Source organism: Scyliorhinus torazame, chromosome 18 (assembly GCF_047496885.1).
Source record: "Scyliorhinus torazame isolate Kashiwa2021f chromosome 18, sScyTor2.1, whole genome shotgun sequence".
Taxonomy (NCBI): Eukaryota; Metazoa; Chordata; class Chondrichthyes; order Carcharhiniformes; family Scyliorhinidae; genus Scyliorhinus; species Scyliorhinus torazame.
Genome location: NC_092724.1, coordinates 118,749,258 through 118,770,034, shown reverse-complemented (window position 1 = coordinate 118,770,034; position 20,777 = coordinate 118,749,258). Strand labels below are relative to the sequence as shown.

The following is a 20,777-nucleotide window of genomic DNA, read 5'->3' as shown; positions in this document are numbered from 1 at the left end:
CCTCACCTTCGGGATCAATGCCCTACCCAGCACAAAAAAGTCTATTCGCGAGTAGACTTTATGGACATAGGAGAAAAACGAGAACTCCTTACTCCTAGGTCTGCTAAATCTCCACGGGTCTACACCTCCCATCTGCTCCATAAAATCTTTAAGTACCTTGGCTGCTGCCGGCCTCCTTCCAGTCCTGGACTTCGACCTATCCAGCCCTGGTTCCAACACCGTATTAAAATCTCCCCCCATTATCAGCTTTCCCATCTCTAGGTCCGGAATGCGTCCTAGCATCCGCCTCATAAAATTGGCATCATCCCAGTTCGGGGCATATACGTTTACCAAAACCACCGTCTCCCCCTGTAGTTTGCCACTCACCATCACGTATCTGCCCCCGTTATCCGCCACTATAGTCTTTGCCTCGAACATTACCCGCTTCCCCACTAATATAGCCACCCCCCTGTTTTTCGCATCTAGCCCCGAATGGAACACCTGCCCCACCCATCCTTTGCGTAGCCTAACCTGGTCTATCAGTTTCAGGTGCGTTTCCTGTAACATAACCACATCTGCCTTAAGTTTCTTAAGGTGTGCGAGTACCCGTGCCCTCTTTATCGGCCCGTTCAGCCCTCTCACGTTCCACGTGATCAGCCGAGTTGGGGGGCTTCCTACCCCCCCCCCCCTTGTCGATTAGCCATCACCTTTTTCCAGCTCCTCACCCGGTTCCCACGCAGCTGTATCTCCCCCAGGCGGTGCCCCCCCGCCCATCCTCTCCCATACCAGCTCCCCCCTCTCCCAAGCAGCAGCAACCCAGTAATTCCCCCCTCCCACCCCCCCCGCTAGATCCCCCGCTAGCGTAATTACTCCCCCCATGTTGCTCCCAGAAGTCAGCAAACTCTGGCTGACCTCGGCTTCCCCCCGTGACCTCGGCTCGCACCGTGCGACGCCCCCTCCTTCCTGCTTCTCTATTCCCGCCATGATTATCATAGCGCGGGAACCAAGCCCGCGCTTCTCCCTTGGCCCCACCCCCAATGGCCAACGCCCCATCTCCTCCACCTCCCCTCCTCCCCCATCACCACCTGTGGGAGAGAGAAAAGTTACCGCATCGCAGGATTAGTACATAAAACCCCTCTTTGCCCCACCACTTTGTTCGAACGTTCTTTTTAATAACCCGCTCATTCCAGTTTTTCTTCCACAATAAAAGTCCACGCTTCATCCGCCGTCTCAAAGTAGTGGTGCCTCTCTCGATATGTGACCCACAGTCTTGCCGGTTGCAGCATTCCAAATTTTATCTTCTTTTTATGAAGCACCGCCTTGGCCCGATTAAAGCTCGCCCTCCTTCTCGCCACCTCCGCACTCCAGTCTTGATAAACGCGGATCACCGCGTTCTCCCATTTACTACTCCGAGTTTTCTTCGCCCATCTAAGGACCATTTCTCTGTCCTTAAAACGGAGGAATCTCACCACTATGGCTCTGGGAATTTCTCCTGCTCTCGGTCCTCGCGCCATCACTCGGTATGCTCCCTCCACCTCCAACGGACCTGCCGGGGCCTCCGCTCCCATTAACGAGTGCAGCATCGTGCTCACATATGCCCCGACGTCCGCTCCCTCCACACCTTCAGGAAGACCAAGAATCCTCAGGTTGTTCCTCCTTGCGTTGTTTTCCAGTGCCTCCAACCTTTCCACACATCGTTTCTGATGTGCCTCCTGCGTCTCCGTCTTCACCACCAGGCCCTGTATACCGTCCTCATTCTCGGCTGCCTTTGCCTTCACGACCCGAAGCTCCCGCTCCTGGGTCTTTTGTTCCTCCTTTAGCCCTTCGATCGCCTGTAGTATCGGGGCCAACAGCTCTTTCTTCATTTCCTTTTTGATCTCTTCCACACAGCATTTCAAGAACACTTGTTGTTCAGGGCCCCATGTTAAACTGCCACCTTCCGACGCCATCTTGGTTTTTGCTTGCCTTCCTTGCCACTGTTCTAAAGGATCCACTGCAATCTGGCCACTTCCCTCTCCTTTTTCCATCCGTATCCAGGGGGGATTCCCTTCTGGTTTACCGCACAGTGTTTTTAGCCGTCAAAATTGCCGTTGGGGCTCCTATCAAGAGCCCAAAAGTCCGTTTCACAGGGAGCTGCCGAAATGTGCGACTCAGCTGGTCATCACCGCACCCGGAAGTCAAAGAAAGTCAAATTTAATCAACATCTCCATAATCCTACTCACTAGAGAGCGGGTTGGTCACATACAACAAGCCGTTCACATACAAGGACACTAGATGCTTCACGTCCCCCTCTATTCCCCTCGACGCCCTAAGCACCATCACCAACAGCTCAGGGGGAAACTAGACATCCCCGTCTTGTACTCATGTAAACAAAAATACCCCGAACTTGTTGCTTTCCTGACCTATCGGGGTGTCATCACCACATTCAATAACCTCCTAATATTGGTTGCCAATTGTCACCCCTTCACAAACCCCATCTGGTCCTCAGCTATCACCCTCGACATGTTGCCAGCACCTTCACATCTGTAGTTAGCAATAATTTGGTCAATAAGAACCACACCTCACTGGGTCCTTATCCTTTTTCAAAATGAGCAAAATCAAAGCTTGTACCAACATGGGATGCTGTTCCATCCTGGCTAACGAATCACCTTACCTGGGTTAGAGACCACCTTGTCCCCAGAGTTCTTTATTTGCGTGATCTCTCTCGAAGCCGCCAGCCATCTCAGCTGGTGTGCCAACAACCTACTGGCCTTCTCCCTAGGTTCATAAAACACCCCTTGTAACCGGCTGACCACTTTTCCTGTCAACACCAGCTGAACTCGCCACCTTCTCCCTATGTGCCTCAATCAAGGTTAACTACCCTCTATTTACTGCCTTCAATGCCTCCCATACTGTGGAAGGAGACCCCATTCCTTGTTTTTAATGGAACTCAACATATGTGCCGAAAGCCACCCCAAATCGTCTTACTTGCCTCCTTAATCTGCCAACAGTGCATCATCTAACCTGCACAGCGATCGCTGGGTGGCCCCCTTCTCCATGCACAGTACCACAAAGTGTGGCATGTGATCCGATATAACAATCAGTGAGTATTTGGAATCTTCCACACCTAAAGCAGGACTTAAAAATCAAGAGTACATGCGAAAAAGAAAAACATTCCTTCAACCTCGGGGACCCAAATCTACACGGAGCGACACCCACCCACTCCATGAACCCAAGCAATTCCTTTGTCATCCCCGACACCTTCAGGGATTTGGGGCACAGCCAGTCCAGCACAATTTAAGACTCCTCCCATAATCAACCAATGTGTATCCAAATCCTAGTTAGGAGCATACACATCACTTACACCACAGGTACCCCATCCAACCTTCCACTCACCATCATGTATCTTCCCTCCAGATCCCCCACTATGTTATTTGCCGAAAGTGCCACACTTTTGTTGATGAGCAACGCCGCCCCCCTCGTCTTCGTTTCTAACACCGAATGGAACACTTGTCCCACCCACCATTTCCTCAACCTTGTTTGGTCCTTAAGACTCGGGTGAGTCTCCTGCATAAAGTCCACGTCTGCCTTCAGACTTTTTAAATAGGCAAACACCAGAGACCTTTGATCAGTCCATTCAGTCCTCTCACATTCCATGAGGCCAGTTTGGTCAGGGAGCTCCATCCACCCCCCACCTAATCCCCAATCAGCCATACCCAAATCTGAACAGACTCCTCCAGGCCCAACTCCCGGACCCACCCAAGATGGTCGCTGCCACCCCCCTCCATCCAAATTTTTTAAATGATAAATAATTGAGTACCCAATTTTTAAATCCAATTAAGGGGCAATTTAGCATGGCCAATCCACCCAACTTGCACATCTTTCGGTCGTGGGGGAGAGACACACGCAGACACGGGAGAATGTGCAAACTCCACACGGACCAAGGGCCGGGATCCAACCGGGTCCTTGCAGCTGTGAGGCAGCAGTGCTAAGCACACGTCCACCGTGCTGCCCCACAACATCAAATTAGCCCTCAATTAGATCTTATAGCATTTAGCCAATCACAAAATAAAGGGTTACGTCATATTCATCATCTTGGAAAGCAAATGGTACATTCTACCCCCATTCCTTAACTACAAAGGTGAAGTGTAAAAGAAGTTTCAATGCAATGACACAGCTTTGATGAGACCACATCTGCATTGCTATATACAGTTTTGGTTTCCTGCTCCAACAGAGCCACGGCAATGTCCTCACTAGCGCAATAATCCAATGTGCAGGGGGAATGGGCACTAAAATATAGTATGCTCTCAAAGATTGCAGGCCGGACTTGAGGTTGTGAATATTGTGAAAGGCTTGAAAAGGTAGATGTACGATTGCGAAAATGTTCCCACTTGTGGAGACACCAAAACTAGGGGTGATAATTACAAGACTGTCACTAATAAATCCAACAGGGAATTTGCGAAGCTTCATTTACCTAGGAGATCAATTCAAATGTGGACATGGCCTGCTTAAATTGATGACGGTAATATGGTCAAAAGAGTCAGCAATCAATCTAAAGGGATCGAATACAGAATCAGGGACAGAAAAGTCACTAAAATTAACAAAGTAACAGTAAGGGAGAAAACAATGGCACTAGAGTAACAAATCCCCATGACTAGATGATGCCATCCCAGGGTTTTTTTAAAATAAATTTAGTGCACCCAATTAATTTTTTCCAATTAAGGGGCAATTTAGCATGGCCAATCCACCTACCCTGCACATCTTTGGATTGGGAGGGTGAAACCCACGCAAACACGGGGTGAATGTGCAAACTCCACACGGACAGTGACCCAGAGTCGGGATCGAACCTGGAACCTCTGCGCCGTGAGGCTGCAGGGCTAACCCACTGAGCCACCGTGCTGTCCCACCATCCCAGGGTTTAAGGAAATAGGTGAGAACAGGTGCACCAACTATAATCTTCTGACACTTTCCCGATTTGAAAACTGCTCCTTTAGATTAAAAAATTACATACGTCACTCCACTGAAGAAAGGGGAGGAAGGAAAACCATGAGGTTAGAACATAGAATCCCCTACAGTGCAGGAGACCATTCGGCCCATCGAGTTTGCACTGACCAGCTGAAGCGCACCTCACCCAAGCCCACTCCCCCACCCAATCCCTGTAACCCAACCTAACCCGCACATTCATGAACAAAGACACCCTCTACCCAGACGCATTTTGAATCTGCTTTCCATTTAATTAATGATTTGCCTTTCTATTTTTTAAGCCAAAATAAATAACGTCACACTTATCTACATCAAACTCCACCTGCCAAATTTTGGCCCAATCTCCTAGCCTCTCTATATCAATCTGCAAAATCTCTACCACCTTCTCACTGCCTGCTTTCTCACCTATTTTAGTATTATCTGCAAATTTTGCTGTGTTACACTGTTCCTGCTGACAGATAATTTATATAGATTGTGAACAGTTGCGGTCCGAGGACTGACCTCCGTGGCAGCCCGCTAATTACAGTTGCCAGCCAGAGAAGGACCCATTTATCCCGACCCTGTACTTTCTGTCAGTCAGCAAACCCTCAATCCAATCTAGTACTCCACCCCCAATCCCGTGCGATTTCACCTTCTGGATCAGTTTTTTTATGCCACACCTTGTCAAACACCTTCTGGAAGTCTAGATATACCACGCCCACAGGTTTCCCCTTATCCACCTTGAAGGTCTCATAAAAACCATGTTGACACTGGTGGATTGAGCTTTGTCTTCAAATGTTGAGTCACCTCCTCCTTAATGATAGATTCCTGCAACTTCCCCACCACAGATGTCAAGCTAACCAGTCTATAGTTTCCTACTTTTTTGAATAGGGGATCACACTAATAGGTTTCCATCGGGACTCTTCCAGAAACCAGGGAATTCTGAAATATCATAATCAATGCATCCACTATCTTTGCTGCTACCTCCCTTAATACCCTAGGGTGCAGGCCATATGTCCCAGTGATCTATCTGCCTTTAATCACAAGTTTATTTAATACCATTTCCCTAGTGATGGTTATTGCACCAGGTGCCTCCGCATTAACTGCAGTTTTTGGAAAATGTTTTATTATCTTCTATTGTGAAGACAGAATCAAAATATTGGTTCAGTGCCTCCACCATCTGTGTTCTCAATTATTACTTCACCATTATTGTCCTCTCAAGGGCCATTCTCGTCCTCTTTATATACTTAGCGAAACATTTGGTATCAGTGTTTATGTTTTCTGCCAGTTTCCTTTCATACTTCATCTTCGCTCTTTTGATTTTATTTTTAGTGGCATTTTTCTGAACCCAAGTTTTCCCAATCCTCCAGCTAACCACTAGCTTTTGCAGTATGGCATGCCCTAGTTTTTGCCTTTCTTGTTTAACAATGGAACGTTTTTCTCCCTTTTCTAATTTCTCTTCCTCAAGTGTATTTAATATCTCCCTGAACATCCACCATTGTTCCACAACTGTCCTACCCACTATTTGTGCCCAGTCTGCTTGGGCAACTCTTTCCTCAGGCCTGTGTAATTACCTCTGCCAACATTAAAATTCTAGTATGGCACGGTCTTTTCTTGCTCAATCTGAATTTGAAATTCTAGCATGCTGTGATCACTCCTTCCAAGAGGGTCCTTAACAACAAGATTACATATCAACCCTTCTTTATTACATAATACCAAATCTAAAATAGCCTGATCCCTGGTTGGCTCCATAACATATTGGTCGAAGAAACAATCCCTCATACCTCTACGAAATCGCACTCGAGGTTACCTTTGCCAATTTGATTAGTGCAGGCAATATGCATATTAAATTCACCCATTATTACCGTTGTGCCCTTTTCACAAGCCCTCATACTATGCCCCACTTGGAAGTATTGCCGGGGGCCTGTAAATTACTCCTACCAAGGATTTTGTTTCCCTCGTTTTTTTAAATTTCCACCCAGATCAATTCAACATTTTGGCCCTTAAGTGCCAATATAATTTCTTAACAATCTTGGAAGCCATCTCTCATCAATAATGCAACTCCACCTCCTGTTCCATCCTGTCTATGCATTCAAAATATAGAGTACCCTTGGACATTCAACTCCAGTCCAGGTCCTCCTGTACCAGATCATACCATTTGTCTCTATTTGTGCCATCAGCTCATTGACCTTATTCAGAATACTGCGTGCATTTAGGTACAACGTTTTTAAATATGCCCTACTGATTTATCATTCCCTTGTAGGATTTTCTTGTTCATTATGCTTTTCATGCATTCTGATCTCCTTTATCTCTGATAACACTCAGCCTCATCATCAACTTTCACTTCCAGTCACCCTTAAATTTTGATTTTTTAAAAAACATTTCCATTCCCATTCGTAGTCGTTAGACTGGCCCTGCCTATTCCTATTAACCTCTACCTTCTTCTCACATGCTGACCTCCTGCTTTGGTTGCAATTAACTATTATACTTGTTGCAATTTTACCCTTCCCTTCCCCACCCCTTCCACATTTGCTAGTTTAAAGTCCTTGTGACCACCCTATTTATCCTTTCTACTAGAACACTGGTCCCAGATCAGTTCAGGTGGAGACCATCCCAATGGCACAGATGTCTCCTGTCCCAATACAGATGCCAGCACTCCATGAAATGGAACCCCTCTTTCCCACACCACTCCTTTAGCCACATGTTTACATCCCTAATTTTCTGAACCCAAGTCTGCTTCCAACCACATAAATTCTCATAATAGTTTAGTTTATACGCAGAGCAGTATAATGTTTGACTTGAAAATTCATGACTTGTCTTGGGATGCAGCACAGCCTTTCAGTTATTCCAACACCTGGTTTCATCCTCCCAAAAACTCCCATACACTGTTCAACAGATTAACATTGTACAGAGTTTGCTCTGGCAACATAAACACAAGTATGAGCTGAATTGCATTACACATAGTCCACTGAAACTTTGGAATGATATTCTACACAAAGATCTGCTGGGAGACTGCCACTACAAGTGTTTGATAGCAAATTACAGAAAGTGGAAGACTAAAACACCAGCATATGTACAATTCAGCAGAATTGCCTCCATCACAGAACATAGAACATTACAGCGCAGAACAGGCCCTTCGGCCCTCGATGTTGCGCCGACCTGTGAAAACACTAAAGCCCATCTATCTACACTATTCCTTTATCGTCCATATGTCTGTCCAATGACCATTTGAAAGCCCTTAATGTTGGTGAGTCCACTACTGCTGCAGGCAGGGCATTCCACACCCTTATTACTCTCCGAGTAAAGAACCTACCTCTGACATCTGCCCTATATCTATCTCCCCTCAATTTAAAGCTATGTCCCCTCATGCTAGACATCACCATCCGAGGAAAAAGGCTCTCACTGTCCACCCTATCCAATCCTCTGATCATCTTGTATGCCTCAATTAAGTCACCTCTTAACCTTCTTCTCGCTAACGAAAACAGCCTCAAGTCCCTCAGCCTTCCCTCATAAGATCTTCCCTCCATACCAGGCAACATTCTGGTAAATCTCCTCTGCACCCTTTCCAATGCTTCCACATCCTTCATACAATGCGGCGACCAGAATTGTACGCAATACTCCAAATGCGGCCGCACCAGAGTTTTGTACAGCTGCAACATGACCTCATGGCTCCGAAACTCAATCCCTCTACCAATAAAAGCTAACACACCGTACGCCTTCTTAACAACCCTCTCAACCTGGGTGGCAACTTTCAGGGATCTATGCAGATGGACACCGAGATCTCTCTGTTCATCCACACTACCAAGAATCTTACCATTAGCCCAGTACTCAGTCTTCCTGTTATTCCTTCCAAAATTAATCACCTCACACTTTTCTGCATTAAACTCCATTTGCCACCTCTCAGCCCAGCTCTGCAGCTCATCTATGTCCCTCTGTAACATCCTTCCGCACTGTCCACAACTCCACCGACTTTAGTGTAATCTGCAAATTTACTCACCCATCCTTCTACGCCCTCCTCCAGGTCATTTATAAAAATGACGAACAGCAGTGGCCCCAAAACAGATCCTTGTGGTACACCACTAGTAACTGGACTCCAGTCTGAACATTTCCCATCAACCACCACCCTTTGTCTTCTTCCAGCTAGCCAATTTCTGATCCAAACTGCTAAATCACCCTGAATCCCATGCCTCCGTATTTTCTGCAATAGCCTACCGTGGGGAACCTTATCAAACGCTTTACTGAAATCCATATACACCACATCAACTGCTTTACCCTTGTCCACCTGTTTGGTCACCTTCTCAAAGAACTCAATAAGGTTTGTGAGGCACGGCCTACCCGTCACAAAACAGTGTTGACTATTTCTAATCAAATTATTCCTTTCCAGATGATTATACATCCTATCTTTCATAAACCTTTCCAAGACTTTGCCCACAACAGAAGGCACACTGGTCTATAGTTACCGGGGTTGTCTCTACTCCCCTTCTTGAACAAAGGGACAACATTTGCTATCCTCCAGTCTTCTGGCATTATTCCTGTAGACTAAGATGACTTAAAGATCAAAGCCAAAGGCTCAGCAATCTCCTCCCTAGCTTCCCAGAGAATCCTAGGATAAATCCCATCCGGCCTAGGGGACTTATCTATTTTCATACTTTCCAGGATTGCTAACACCTCCTCCTTATGAACCTCAAGCCCTTCTAGTCTAGTCGCCTGTATCTCACTATTCTCCTCGACAACATTGTTCTTTTCCTGTGTGAATACGGACAAAAAATATTCATTTAGCACCTCTCCCATCTCCTCAAGCTCCACGCGCAACGCCTCGAGCCCCACGCGCAACGCCTCAGACTCCACGCGCAACGCCTCAGACTCCACGCGCAACGCCTCAGACATATCAGACAATCTTCCACACTAAGAATGAATGTTCTTAAAGATGAGGGACTGTAGAGAACATTCAAGGCTGAAATTCAGCTGGACATTACACAATGGGAGCCCATGAATTTTCACAGCTACCTGGACTACACTTCCTCACACACTGCTTCCTGTTGGGACATTCTTCCATTCTCCCAGTTTCTCCATCTCCCATCAATCTCCCTTCATTTTAGCACTTTTGATAAGTCTGCTCCGTTCCTCAACCATCTCCCATCAATCAATACAGCCCTTCATTTTAGCACTTTTGCCAAGTCTTCTCCGTTCCTCAACAAAGAATTTTAACCTCCCCTCGCATAGTTAACATGGTCCCCCACTGTGTCCGATCCACTTCATACACCTCTCTCAGCCCATTCTCTCCCTTCCAGAATTATGTTAGGGCTCCCATTGACCTCACCTTCCACCCCATCAGCCTCTATTCAACAGATCACGCTCTGCCATTTCAGACATCTCTAGTGTGTTGTCATCACCAGACCCCTGCTCTCTTTTCAGCATTCCAAAGGGATTGTTCCCTCTACAACCGGAGGTTCACTTATCAGTCACACCCAACTCCCCCTTCCCTACGACACCTTTCTGTGCAAGTTAGGCAAGACCTATCCTGTATCTCCTCTATTCTTGCCATCCAAGGCCCCAAATACTCTTTCCAAGTGAACAGTGATTTAGCATCTACTTGTACTTCTTTCAATTTAGTATATTTTATCCACTGCTCAGTGTAGTTGCTTCTACAGTAAGAGACCAAATGCTGACAAGATGATAGCTTTGCAGAAATCCGTGTTCAGTCCGTAAGTGTGACCCTGACCTTTTGGTTGCTTGTCATTTCAATTCTCCACATTGCTCTCATTCTGATCTGTAGCCTTGACCTCTCACAGTGTTCCAATGAAGCTCAAGGAACAGTACCTCATCTTTTAACTCGGCAGTGTTCAGCTTTCTGGACTCAATGTGGAGACAACAGCTAGAAACATGACCTCTGCCTCCCATTTTCTTTGCTGGTTCAGTTTTGCCTCATTTCTTTCTGTATCCCTTCATATTACCTTCAGATGGCTGCTATGCAGCCAATCACACTTCATCTGGACACTTTTCTATCTGTTTACTAGACCCATTACCACTCATCTTGTACTCTGAAACCTTTAGCCATTTGATCTCTCCTGTCTAATCATAGACCTTCCCATTTATTCTTCTTCCTCCACCACCACCCAACCCCCTTCACTTGCTCAACCCCTACTACTTTTCTATCTTTATTCAATTCCGTTGAAGGGTTATCAACCCAAAACTAAAGGTTTCGCTCATCACAGATGTTCCCCGACTTGCTGAGTATGCCCAGCATTTTCTGTTTTTATTTTGTATTTCCAGCATTTATAGTATTTTATTTTTGAATTACTATACTGCACCTGGTGGGTTGCTTCTTCTAACCACAGGCTGGTTTTCCACTGGTGGTCCAAAGATATTTGATGCAGTTTTGTTTGAACGAGAATGCACTGGCTTGACATTTTCCTCCACCCCGAATGAGATGCTGGATCCTCCACCAGGAGGCTGCAACCCTCTGCTTACAAAATGAAAAACAAACTTCCATAAATATCAGCCCCCAGAACATTGAATTACCCATTAGCCCTCAATTAGGTCTTCTAGCATTTAGCTAATCACAAAATAAATCACATAAAATAAAAAGGTTACATCAGGCAGCACGGTGATGCAGTGGTCAGCACTGCTGCCACACGGTGCCGAGGACCTGGGTTAGATCCTGACCGTGTAGAGTTTGTGCACACTCCCAGTGTCTGTGTGGGTCTCACCCCCACAACCCAAAAATGTGCAGTGTAGGTGGATTGGCCACGCTAAATTGCCCTTTAATTGGTAAAAAAATAATTGGGTACTCTAAATTTATTTTTAAAATGAAAAGGTTACATCGTACTCAGCGGGCGGGCGCGCGAGGGCGGGCGCGCGAGAGCGGGGCGCGCGAGAGCGGGCGCGCGAGAGCGGGCGCGCGAGAGCGGGCGCGCGAGAGCGGGCGCGCGAGAGCGGGCGGGCGAGAGCGGGCGGGCGAGAGCGGGCGGGCGAGAGCGGGCGGGCGAGAGCGGGCGGGCGAGAGCGGGCGGGCGAGAGCGGGCGGGCGAGAGCGGGCGGGCGAGAGCGGGCGCGCGAGAGCGGGCGCGCGAGAGCGGGCGCGCGAGAGCGGGCGCGCGAGAGCGGGCGCGCGAGAGCGGGCGCGCGAGAGCGGGCGCGCGAGAGCGGGCGGGCGAGAGCGGGCGGGCGAGAGCGGGCGGGCGAGAGCGGGCGGGCGAGAGCGGGCGGGCGAGAGCGGGCGGGCGAGAGCGGGCGCCCGCCCGCCCTCCCTCACTCGCCCGCCCTCTCGCGCGAGAGCGGGCGGCTTAGGTGGGTTCACCGAGAAGAATGCTGCTGAAGTCATAGTGAACGGGGAAGAATAGTTGAGATATTGGATGGGCTAAAATAGGATAGGTGGTGTTTTGGAAAGGGTGGCACAGTTAACACTGCTGCCTCACGGAGCGGAGGACCCAGGCCACTGTGTGTGGAGTTTGCACATTGTCCCAGTGTCCGCGTGGGTCTCACCCCCACAACCCAAAGATGTGCAGGGTAGGTGGATTGGTTACTCTAAATTGCCCTTTAATTGAAAAAAAATAATTGGATGCTCTCAATTTATTTTTAAAAATTAGTTTTGGAAAAGCTGGCTGTACTAAAGTTGGTAAGTCAACAGGACCAAATGGGATGCACTGTGAAAGCAAGGGTGGAAACTGGGGAGGTAGTGGACAAAATCTTTCAATTCTCCTCAGATATAGAAACATTGAAATACTGTAGAACTGCCAATAGTACACCCTTGTTCAAAGGAAGTGTCAAGGGAAGGGATGAAATTCTTGTTGGAAACGGTCATTGCCTGGCTCTTAAGTGACAAGTAACATCTTTTGCCACACATCAGCCCAGAACCTGGAAGTAGTCCAGTCTGCACAAAGCCACAACAGGGCTTTAAATATCAGAGGCAGTGTGAATGGAACTGAACACTGGGGGAAAATCAGAACTTGCACACTTCTTACACAGAGGGTAGTGGGTGCCTGGAACTCGCTACCGGAGGAGGTAGTGGAAGCAGGGACGATAGGGACATTTAAGGGGCATCTTGACAAATATATGAATAGGATGGGAATAGAAGGATATGGACCCAGGAAGTGTAGAAGATTGTAGTTTAGTCGGGCAGCATGGTCGGCACAGGCTTGGAGGGCCGAAGGGCCTGTTCCTGTGCTGTACATTTCTTTGTTCTTTGTATTACTTTGAAGGGAAGGTCAAAGGTTGGACCTAGGGCACTGCCCTTTAATTTAGGATATTTAGCCTCCAGGAACCACAACCATCTAGGCCTGTGCTTGGTCTAACTAGGGGAAAGCTCTGCCTATTCCCCCAACCACTGCCAAATTGCACCATCTTCAATTTTACCAGTAGTTTAAGGAATTCATATTTGTATTGGTAAACATTACAGATTGGAAGTATTTAGTTTATGTTTCTGTGCCTGGAAGGGTAAAAACCTAAATCATTAAATATAATCATTTGTGTGTGTGGGGATTGGTTAAGTTCCAGCGGTGATTTTACTGTGCTTAGAGGGCGTGACAGTGTGAAGAATAAATAGGCCAGCAGATGCATCTGGACATTGCTTAGCAACTGGGGCCTTGCATGGTAGAGGTTTTAGCTAATTTGATTGCAGCTGGAGGTAGATCGAGAGAGAGAGAAGGCTGCTCTCTTAGCTCTGCTGGAAGCTGTTACTTTAGAGGGCTAGAGAGGGAACATATCCCTCAGTTTTGCTAAAGCCATACCTGGAGTAATTGTTGTTAAGAAACCAAGTGCAGAGATCTGAAAAGCAGCTAATTAAGCTGAAGAATGAAGAGAAGTTTCCAAGAAGTTGGAGGTTAAAGATTAACAGAGAGGTGTTCAGTAAAGACAGACTGAGCTGAGAAGGAGGAAGAGATGTCAGGGATACATCTGAAGTAATTATCAACTTTGAGATTTTATACTACAGCCTGTGGAGCATGGGTTGAAATAACCAATGAAATTGGTGGCTGGATCTTGGAGTTTATGTAAAAGCAGTTAAAGCAAATGAAACCGAAAGGGGTTCGCTAAAATTGTTAACTGGATTCGCTGTTAAAAGTGGAACAGAAACTTGGGAGTAATTTGTAAAACAACTTAATTTCAGAATGCAAACCTCTGACAGAAAGCACTATTATGAGAAGATTTTGAAGTGTGTTTTTGGGAGTGGAGTTTGGAAACTCATGTGATCATCCGGGGGGGGGGATTCAGAGGAGAAATCCACAGATAGTAAAACTTGGGTTCAGAGCAGAGTGTGTGTATTTGACCACAGTCATCTTGTGCGCTTAAAGGGGACTTGTCCGAGACCACTGTAGTTTAAGATGTACTATGTAATCCATGTTAATCTTTAAAGCTGTGTATTTGTTAAGCCAAGAGTGGGAGGTGGTAAATGTTTGCATGTTTAACAAATGTCTGCTTTCTTGTCATTGAAACTAATTAGCAGTCCTGTGATTGTTCCTCCCATGTTTCACCAAACTCCATCCCATGTTTTACCCCAAAAAATGTTTTGGCCTTTGAGCCATAATAATATGATTGCTTATTGTCACGAGTAGGCTTCAATGAAGTTACTGTGAAAAGCCTAGTCGCCACTTTCCAGCACCTGTTCAGGGAGGCCAGCGGGTTGAGTCCAGTCAGGAATCTTCCTGCCCAGTTAACATCAACTGGGATCATAACACCAGGCAGTTACTCAACCCGCTTCCAAAATTCAGTTTTGTCCTTGCTTGGACCAAGCGTAATCAGCTCTTGAGTCAAGTAATCCTGATTGAACCCAAATAATGGTTAGTTGTTGCCGGCTGCCCCTTCGGGTCACACGTTTCTGCCATGGATCTTCAAGTGACTAAAGAGGCTGATTCTCAACCCACAGATCTTTGGGTACATAAGGCAGTGGGGCCCAGATGTAAAAGCTTTTATCGTCGGGTCGACAAGGGTAGCAGGAGTGAAAAATTTGTAAGGTGACGACCGTCCCCACCCACCTGCTGCCTGGGGCTGTGTTTTTTCCTTTGTCCCTGGAAGGGAGGGTGATGCAACGAGGCGAGGTTGGAGAAGAAACATGGGCAGAAAAAGGGGCCATCTTGGATGGGCCGGGTACAGGGCAAAATTAACAGGGGGGGGGGGGGGGGAAAGAATTGAGGATGGCAGATGGTCGAGGGGAATGGAGGCGCAAGCCCCCAGTACGGCTGATAACATGGAACGTGCGAGTGTTCAATGGACCGGTGAAGAGGTCTTGGGTCTTTGCACACCTGAGGAGTTTAAAAGCAGAGGTGGTCTTTCTGCATGAGATGCACCGCCGCACGAAGGACCAGGTTAGGCTGAGGAAGGGATGGGTGGGTCAGGTTTTCCATGGTGAGCCAGGAGGTTTGGGTTGGGGTGGAGGGGGCAGAATACGCAGGGATAGTAATCTCAGACCATGTGCCCCATTGGCTATGGATTCAGCTTAGATTGGGATGGGATCAGAGGCCAGGGTGGAGGCTCGATTCGGGGCTGTTGGCAGATAGAGGGGTTTGAGACAAAGTGTGGACTGTGATTAAAGAGTATGGAGAATTGTACCAAAACGAGGAGGCGTCAGCGGTCAAATTTTGGGAAGCGCTAAAAGCGGTGGTCCAAGGAGATTATCTCTTTCAAGGCACACGTGTATAGGGAAAGGAGGGAGGAATATAAACAGCTCGAGCGAGATACTGGAGGTAGACAGGAGCACTCGAGGGTGCCCACCACGGACAGATTGGTGAGGAGGAAAAAAATTACAGGGGCAATTTGATAGGTTGATGATTTTGGGGGGGGGGGGGGGGGGTATAGGACAGCAGCATAGGGCAAGAATATGGGGAGAAGGAGAGTCAAATGTCAGCACATCAACTACGGAGGAAGACAGCGTCCAGGGAAATATTGAAGATACAGACTGGGGCAGGGGATGTGGTGTCGGAACCGGGGAAGATAAACAAGATGTTTAGGGATTACTTTAAAAGGAGCTGAAGAGATGGGCATGGAACGGTTCTTAGATGAACTGGAGTTTCCATAGTTGGAGGAAGAGAAAAGGCAGACACTAGAGGAGCCCTTGGGGCTGAGGGAGGTATTAGATAGTACAAGGGGTGTGAAGTCGGGGAAGGCCCCGGGGGCCCGCTGGTTACCCGGCGTAATTCTATAAGGAGTTTGCGATGGAATTGGCACTACACCTCTTGGGGCGTTTAAATGAGGTGTTGGAGAAGGGGGAGCTCCCGGAGATGATGACGCAGGCAATAATCACATTAATACCAAAAAGGGGAGCGACCCATTGGAATGTGGGTCATATAGGCCCATATCGTTGTTAAATACAGACGTGAAAGTACTGGCTAAGTTGGTGCCGGGAAGGATGGAAGGTGGTGTCCCAGGTGGTTGCGGAGGACTAAACAGGCTTCATAAAGGGCAGCTTTCTAGTAATAAAAGGCTGCTAAACATGATCATGACCCCTTTGAGAGCTCAGGTGCCAGAGTGGTGTCCATGGACGCAGAGAAGGCGTTTGACCTTGTGGAGTGGCGGTACCTGCTTGAGGTATTGGGAAGGTTTAGGTCGAAGTTTGTGGCAGGTTATATGTGGCACCGATGGTGAGTGCGAGAACCAATGACATGGGTTCACAGAACTTTGAACTACACAGGGGACAAAGCAGGGGTGTCCACTGTCGTCACTGCTGTTTGCGCTGACTAAAGCCTCTGCCGAGGTTCCTATTCATATTCCAGACACTCCTGATCTTTGTACCGAAGGCCTTCTTTTGAAAACTGGATTTGATTATTTCAAATTTAGAATGGGCAAAGAAGGTACCAAGGGTAAAGAGGACACTGTTAACGAGACGGAGGCAGAAGGGAGGATTGGCGTTGCCGAACCTGCTACATTATAACTGGGTGGCGAACGTGGAGAAGGTGAGGCGATGGTGGGAAGGAGAAGGGATAGAACAGGTTAAGATGGAGGAAGAATCCTGTAGGGGATCCAGCTCGAGGGCTATGATGATGGCAGCATTGCCAATGGTGGCAAGAAAACACTCGGAGAGCCCTGTAGTGCACTCCACTGTGAAGGTCTGGAACCAGCTGAGGAGGCACTTTCGGATAAAGGGGATTTTGGTGTTGACACCATTGTGCGTAAACCATGGTTTTGAGCCGGAGGGTTAGATGTCATGTATAGGAAGTGGGGCTGGTCAAGGCGAGGGATCTTTACCTGGAAGAAGGATTTGCCAGTATAGAGGAACTGAAGGGGTGGGTAGGGCACCCGGGAGGAAGTGAGTTTAGGTGCCTGCAGGTGAGGTACTTCACACGGAATGTTTGGAAAGAGTTCCTCAGGTTGCCAAGGTGCACCCTGTTGGAGCGACTGCTGCTTCCAGATGTGGAAGGCAGGATCGAAGACATATACAGGCACCTGGGAGATCAGGGAGGTGAGCACGTGATGAAGGTTAAGGAGGAGAGAGAGGAAGAGTTGGGAGGATGGATAAACTGGAGTGTATGGAGTGAGGCGCTACGAAGAGTAAATGCAACCTCATGTGCAAGGATGATACAGTTCAAGGTGGTGCACAGTGCACACATGACTCGGGCAAGAATGAGTGGGTTCTTCCAGGGAGTGACAGACAAGTGCGAGAAGTGTGGACGAGGACCAGCAAATCATGTTCATTTGACCTGGGTCTGCGAAAGGTTAGGGAGATTTTGGGCAGAGTGTTCATGGCACTAACAAGGATAGTGGGTTGGCGGTTGTGCCAGACCCATTGGTGGCGATATCAGAGAAGCCAGAGCTGATGGAGGTGAGGAGGGCTGATGCTGTGGCCTTCGCCTCTGATTGCGTGGCGAAGATTTCTGCTGGAGTGACAGTCAGCAACATCACCATGGTGGTGGCTTGGCTGGGGGACTTGTATGACTTTCTTCAGTTGGAAACTATTAAATACGAATTAAGGGGCTCCGCAGAGGGGTTTGAGACAAGGTTGGGGGGCATTCGTGGCCATGTTTGAGGAGCTGGTCGTCGTAGGGAGGGGGTGAAAAAGAGGAAAATTCTTACAAACTGTATACCATGTGTTAGGGAGTTTGGTCCCCAAATTGCTTATGTTTTGTACTCTTTTGGAATAAAATACATCTAAAAAGGGAATCATTTAATTCTCTACACGAAATCACAAGAAAACTCATTTGATTGAAAGGTTCCCAGACTGGAAGCATTTTAAACAGGAGCATATTTAAAATGCCAGTGAAGTGCCATTATTGAACGAGACAGCAAATGCATAACCACTCCCTAAATAGCAGCACCAGTGTTTGCACCAGACGGTGAACATTCAATCTAAACCATGAATTAATTAATTACAGTTCTGCAATGCTTGCATATGTATGGTAGAATGCACAATATTAAATAAGCAAAATATAATTGCAAATCCTCCTTAATGACAGACCAAGTTCCCAGTGCTGCATGATCACCTGGCCCAGATAGCACCAAGCCCAGACAAAAGGTTTACACCCAAACACAAGCAGTCTCATACAGTGCAGACAACATATGCATTTCAAGAATCATCGGGACAATTTACAGGTTGATCTCAGAACGCAACCATCATTATCTTAACCTTTTTTAAAAAAAACATTGGGTGGGGCAAGGGTGAAGAAAAACCAGGTTCCTGCCCAATCAGTGATCCCCAACCCCAAGAACAGAATTGTTGAACATTATAGAAATAAGTTAACAGACGTCCACAAATTTCCTCTAATAAAGAGCGAATGAAAAACTCACCAAGTTTCTTGGCAGGATCATTTCACAGGGACCAATATAATTTTTATTCATTGAATTAGTAATATTCCATGCTATAACAGTCATTCAGAAACCTATGTTAGAGAGTGCCAGATTCACCAACTACTTTGGTAGTAATACCAGACCCTTGGAAATATTGTGTATTAAAATGGATGCCAATTTGAGTTCAAGATGCACAGTCACAACTATTCAGCTGTATCCTTACAGTCATACGTTTGGAAAACAAAGAACATTTTTCACAAGAATGAAACAAAGGGCTCTTTTTGCCCAATTAAGGTCATTACTGCAGTACTGTTTATAGATGTGCCAACGTCCTGCAGCAGCTGTTAATGGACTCCACCACTAAGCCCAATGTCCACAATTGTCTGAACACTGCGTCTGCCTCAAAGAACCAGATGACAATTGGCTTCAATAATACAAACAGGACACAATCACTGATGCTACAAAGGGGCAGCTCCCCTGGAATAGGGTAGGCAGGGGGCACAACCGCAGACCACCCCCCCCCCCCCCCCCCCAACCACACCACACACAGCACAGATCCTCGCCTATAGGATATAACACCCTCCCCTGCAGACAACAGATTGGAGACCCCACCCTTGGAAAGGGGGAGGGATAAAGAGAAACCCAAGGGTCATCTCCCACTTCAGATTCCACGCCCAAGAGAACAGCATCCCCATCACCCCTTCCCCCAAAAGGGTAGAAACCTCACCCCGGGGAAGCATGATGGATGGACCTGACGCCCCAGGGCAGAGGGTTCAAACCCCACCCCTGGAGGATAAGGTGGCACCACCCATCTCTCCCCCAATGCAAAGGTGTCCGTGTACGGGTTTGTCCTGGGGGCTGCTGAGGCGCATATCCCGGGATAAAAGACGAAGGAGACCCCCGCACTGCGCGGGTAACCGGAATACCTGGAGCTGCTGCGGCCTGTGGAGTCCAGGCCCTGGTATGTGGTGGTTGTGGTCATTTCACACGCCGGTTTACTGTTGCCTTGATCCTTTCGTTAACGGTCCTCACTGTCGCGCGCCGCCGCTGTTTATTTATAAAGCCGCTGCAAGCCCCGCCCCCACTGCTCTCCCGTTGGCTCAAATCCCGGGAGTTCCCACCCCTCATTGGTGGGCGGCACAAAGTCCCGGTGCCCTATTGGCCACTGCTGCTGTCGGTTAGTCGCGAGAGGCGGGGCGGGTGACTGGGTCAACAGGCTTTGTTTGAGCTGAGGTGACGTAATGCAAAAGTGAAGCCAGAGATAAGGGGAAGGGGGAAACTGGGAAAGAGAGAGGGAAAAACTGGGAGGAGGGAGGAATAAGGGAAGAGAGAAGGGGGAATTGGGAAAGAGAAAGGGAGGGAAAACTGGGAAAGAGGGAGGGGGAAAACTGGGAAAGAGGGAGGGGGAAAACTGGGAAAGAGGGAGGGGGAAACTGGCAAGGGGGAATAAACTGGGGAGAGGGGTGAAACTGGGAAGAGGGGTGAAACTGGGAAGAGGGGTGAAACTGGTGAGGGGGAAACGGGTGGGGGAAACGGGTGGGGGAAACCTGGGTGGAGGGGGAAACTGGGGAAGAGAGAGGGAGAAGGGAGAACTGGGAAAGAGGGAGGGGGAAAAGCTGGGGAGGAGGGGAAGCTGGAGCAGGGGTGCAATGGGGAGGGGGGAAACTGGGGAGGGGAAACTAGAAGGAGGGCATAAAACTAGGAGGAGGGGGTTAAACTGGCATGAGTGAGTAAAACTGGGAGGAGAGGGAGTAAAATCTGGAGGACGTGGTGGAAACTGGGAGGAGGCGGGGAAACTGGGAGGAGAGACACAGTTGGGAGGGGAAACCTGCAATGGGATAAAATTGGGAGAGGGAGCAAAGTTGGGAGTAAGAGGGCAAATAGTCCATAGTATCCCTACAGTCCAGAAGGAGGCCATTTGGGCTATTGGGTCTGCACCAACCCTCCAAAAGAGCACTATACTGAGGCCCCATCCCCATAACCTCATCCCCATCACCCCATCCCCATCCCCATAACCCCATCACCTCATCCCCATCACCTCATCCCCATCACCCCATCCCCATAACCCCATCACCTCATCCCCATCACCTCATCCCCATCGCCCCATCCCCACAAACCCATCCCCACAACCCTATCCCCATAAC

The 20,777-nt window shown here is 48.0% G+C and overlaps 1 protein-coding gene across 2 annotated transcripts in view; it reads right to left on the bottom strand.

Annotated features, from left to right (window-relative positions):
• jpt1b (Jupiter microtubule associated homolog 1b) overlaps positions 1-19,731 on the bottom strand; it is a 52,411-nt gene extending 32,680 nt beyond the window's left edge. Inside the window, exons 1-2 of one of the 2 annotated variants that reach the window (XM_072483222.1) lie at positions 19,560-19,731; positions 11,232-11,386 (exon numbers count right to left, since the gene is read on the bottom strand). In XM_072483222.1, the coding sequence (XP_072339323.1) occupies positions 11,232-11,386; positions 19,560-19,615 (211 nt within the window). In that variant the 5' untranslated portion in view covers positions 19,616-19,731. The remainder of the gene's footprint in view (positions 1-11,231; positions 11,387-19,559) is intronic. The other variant, XM_072483224.1, reaches the window with a different exon arrangement.
• Between the last annotated feature and the right edge of the window lie 1,046 nt (positions 19,732-20,777).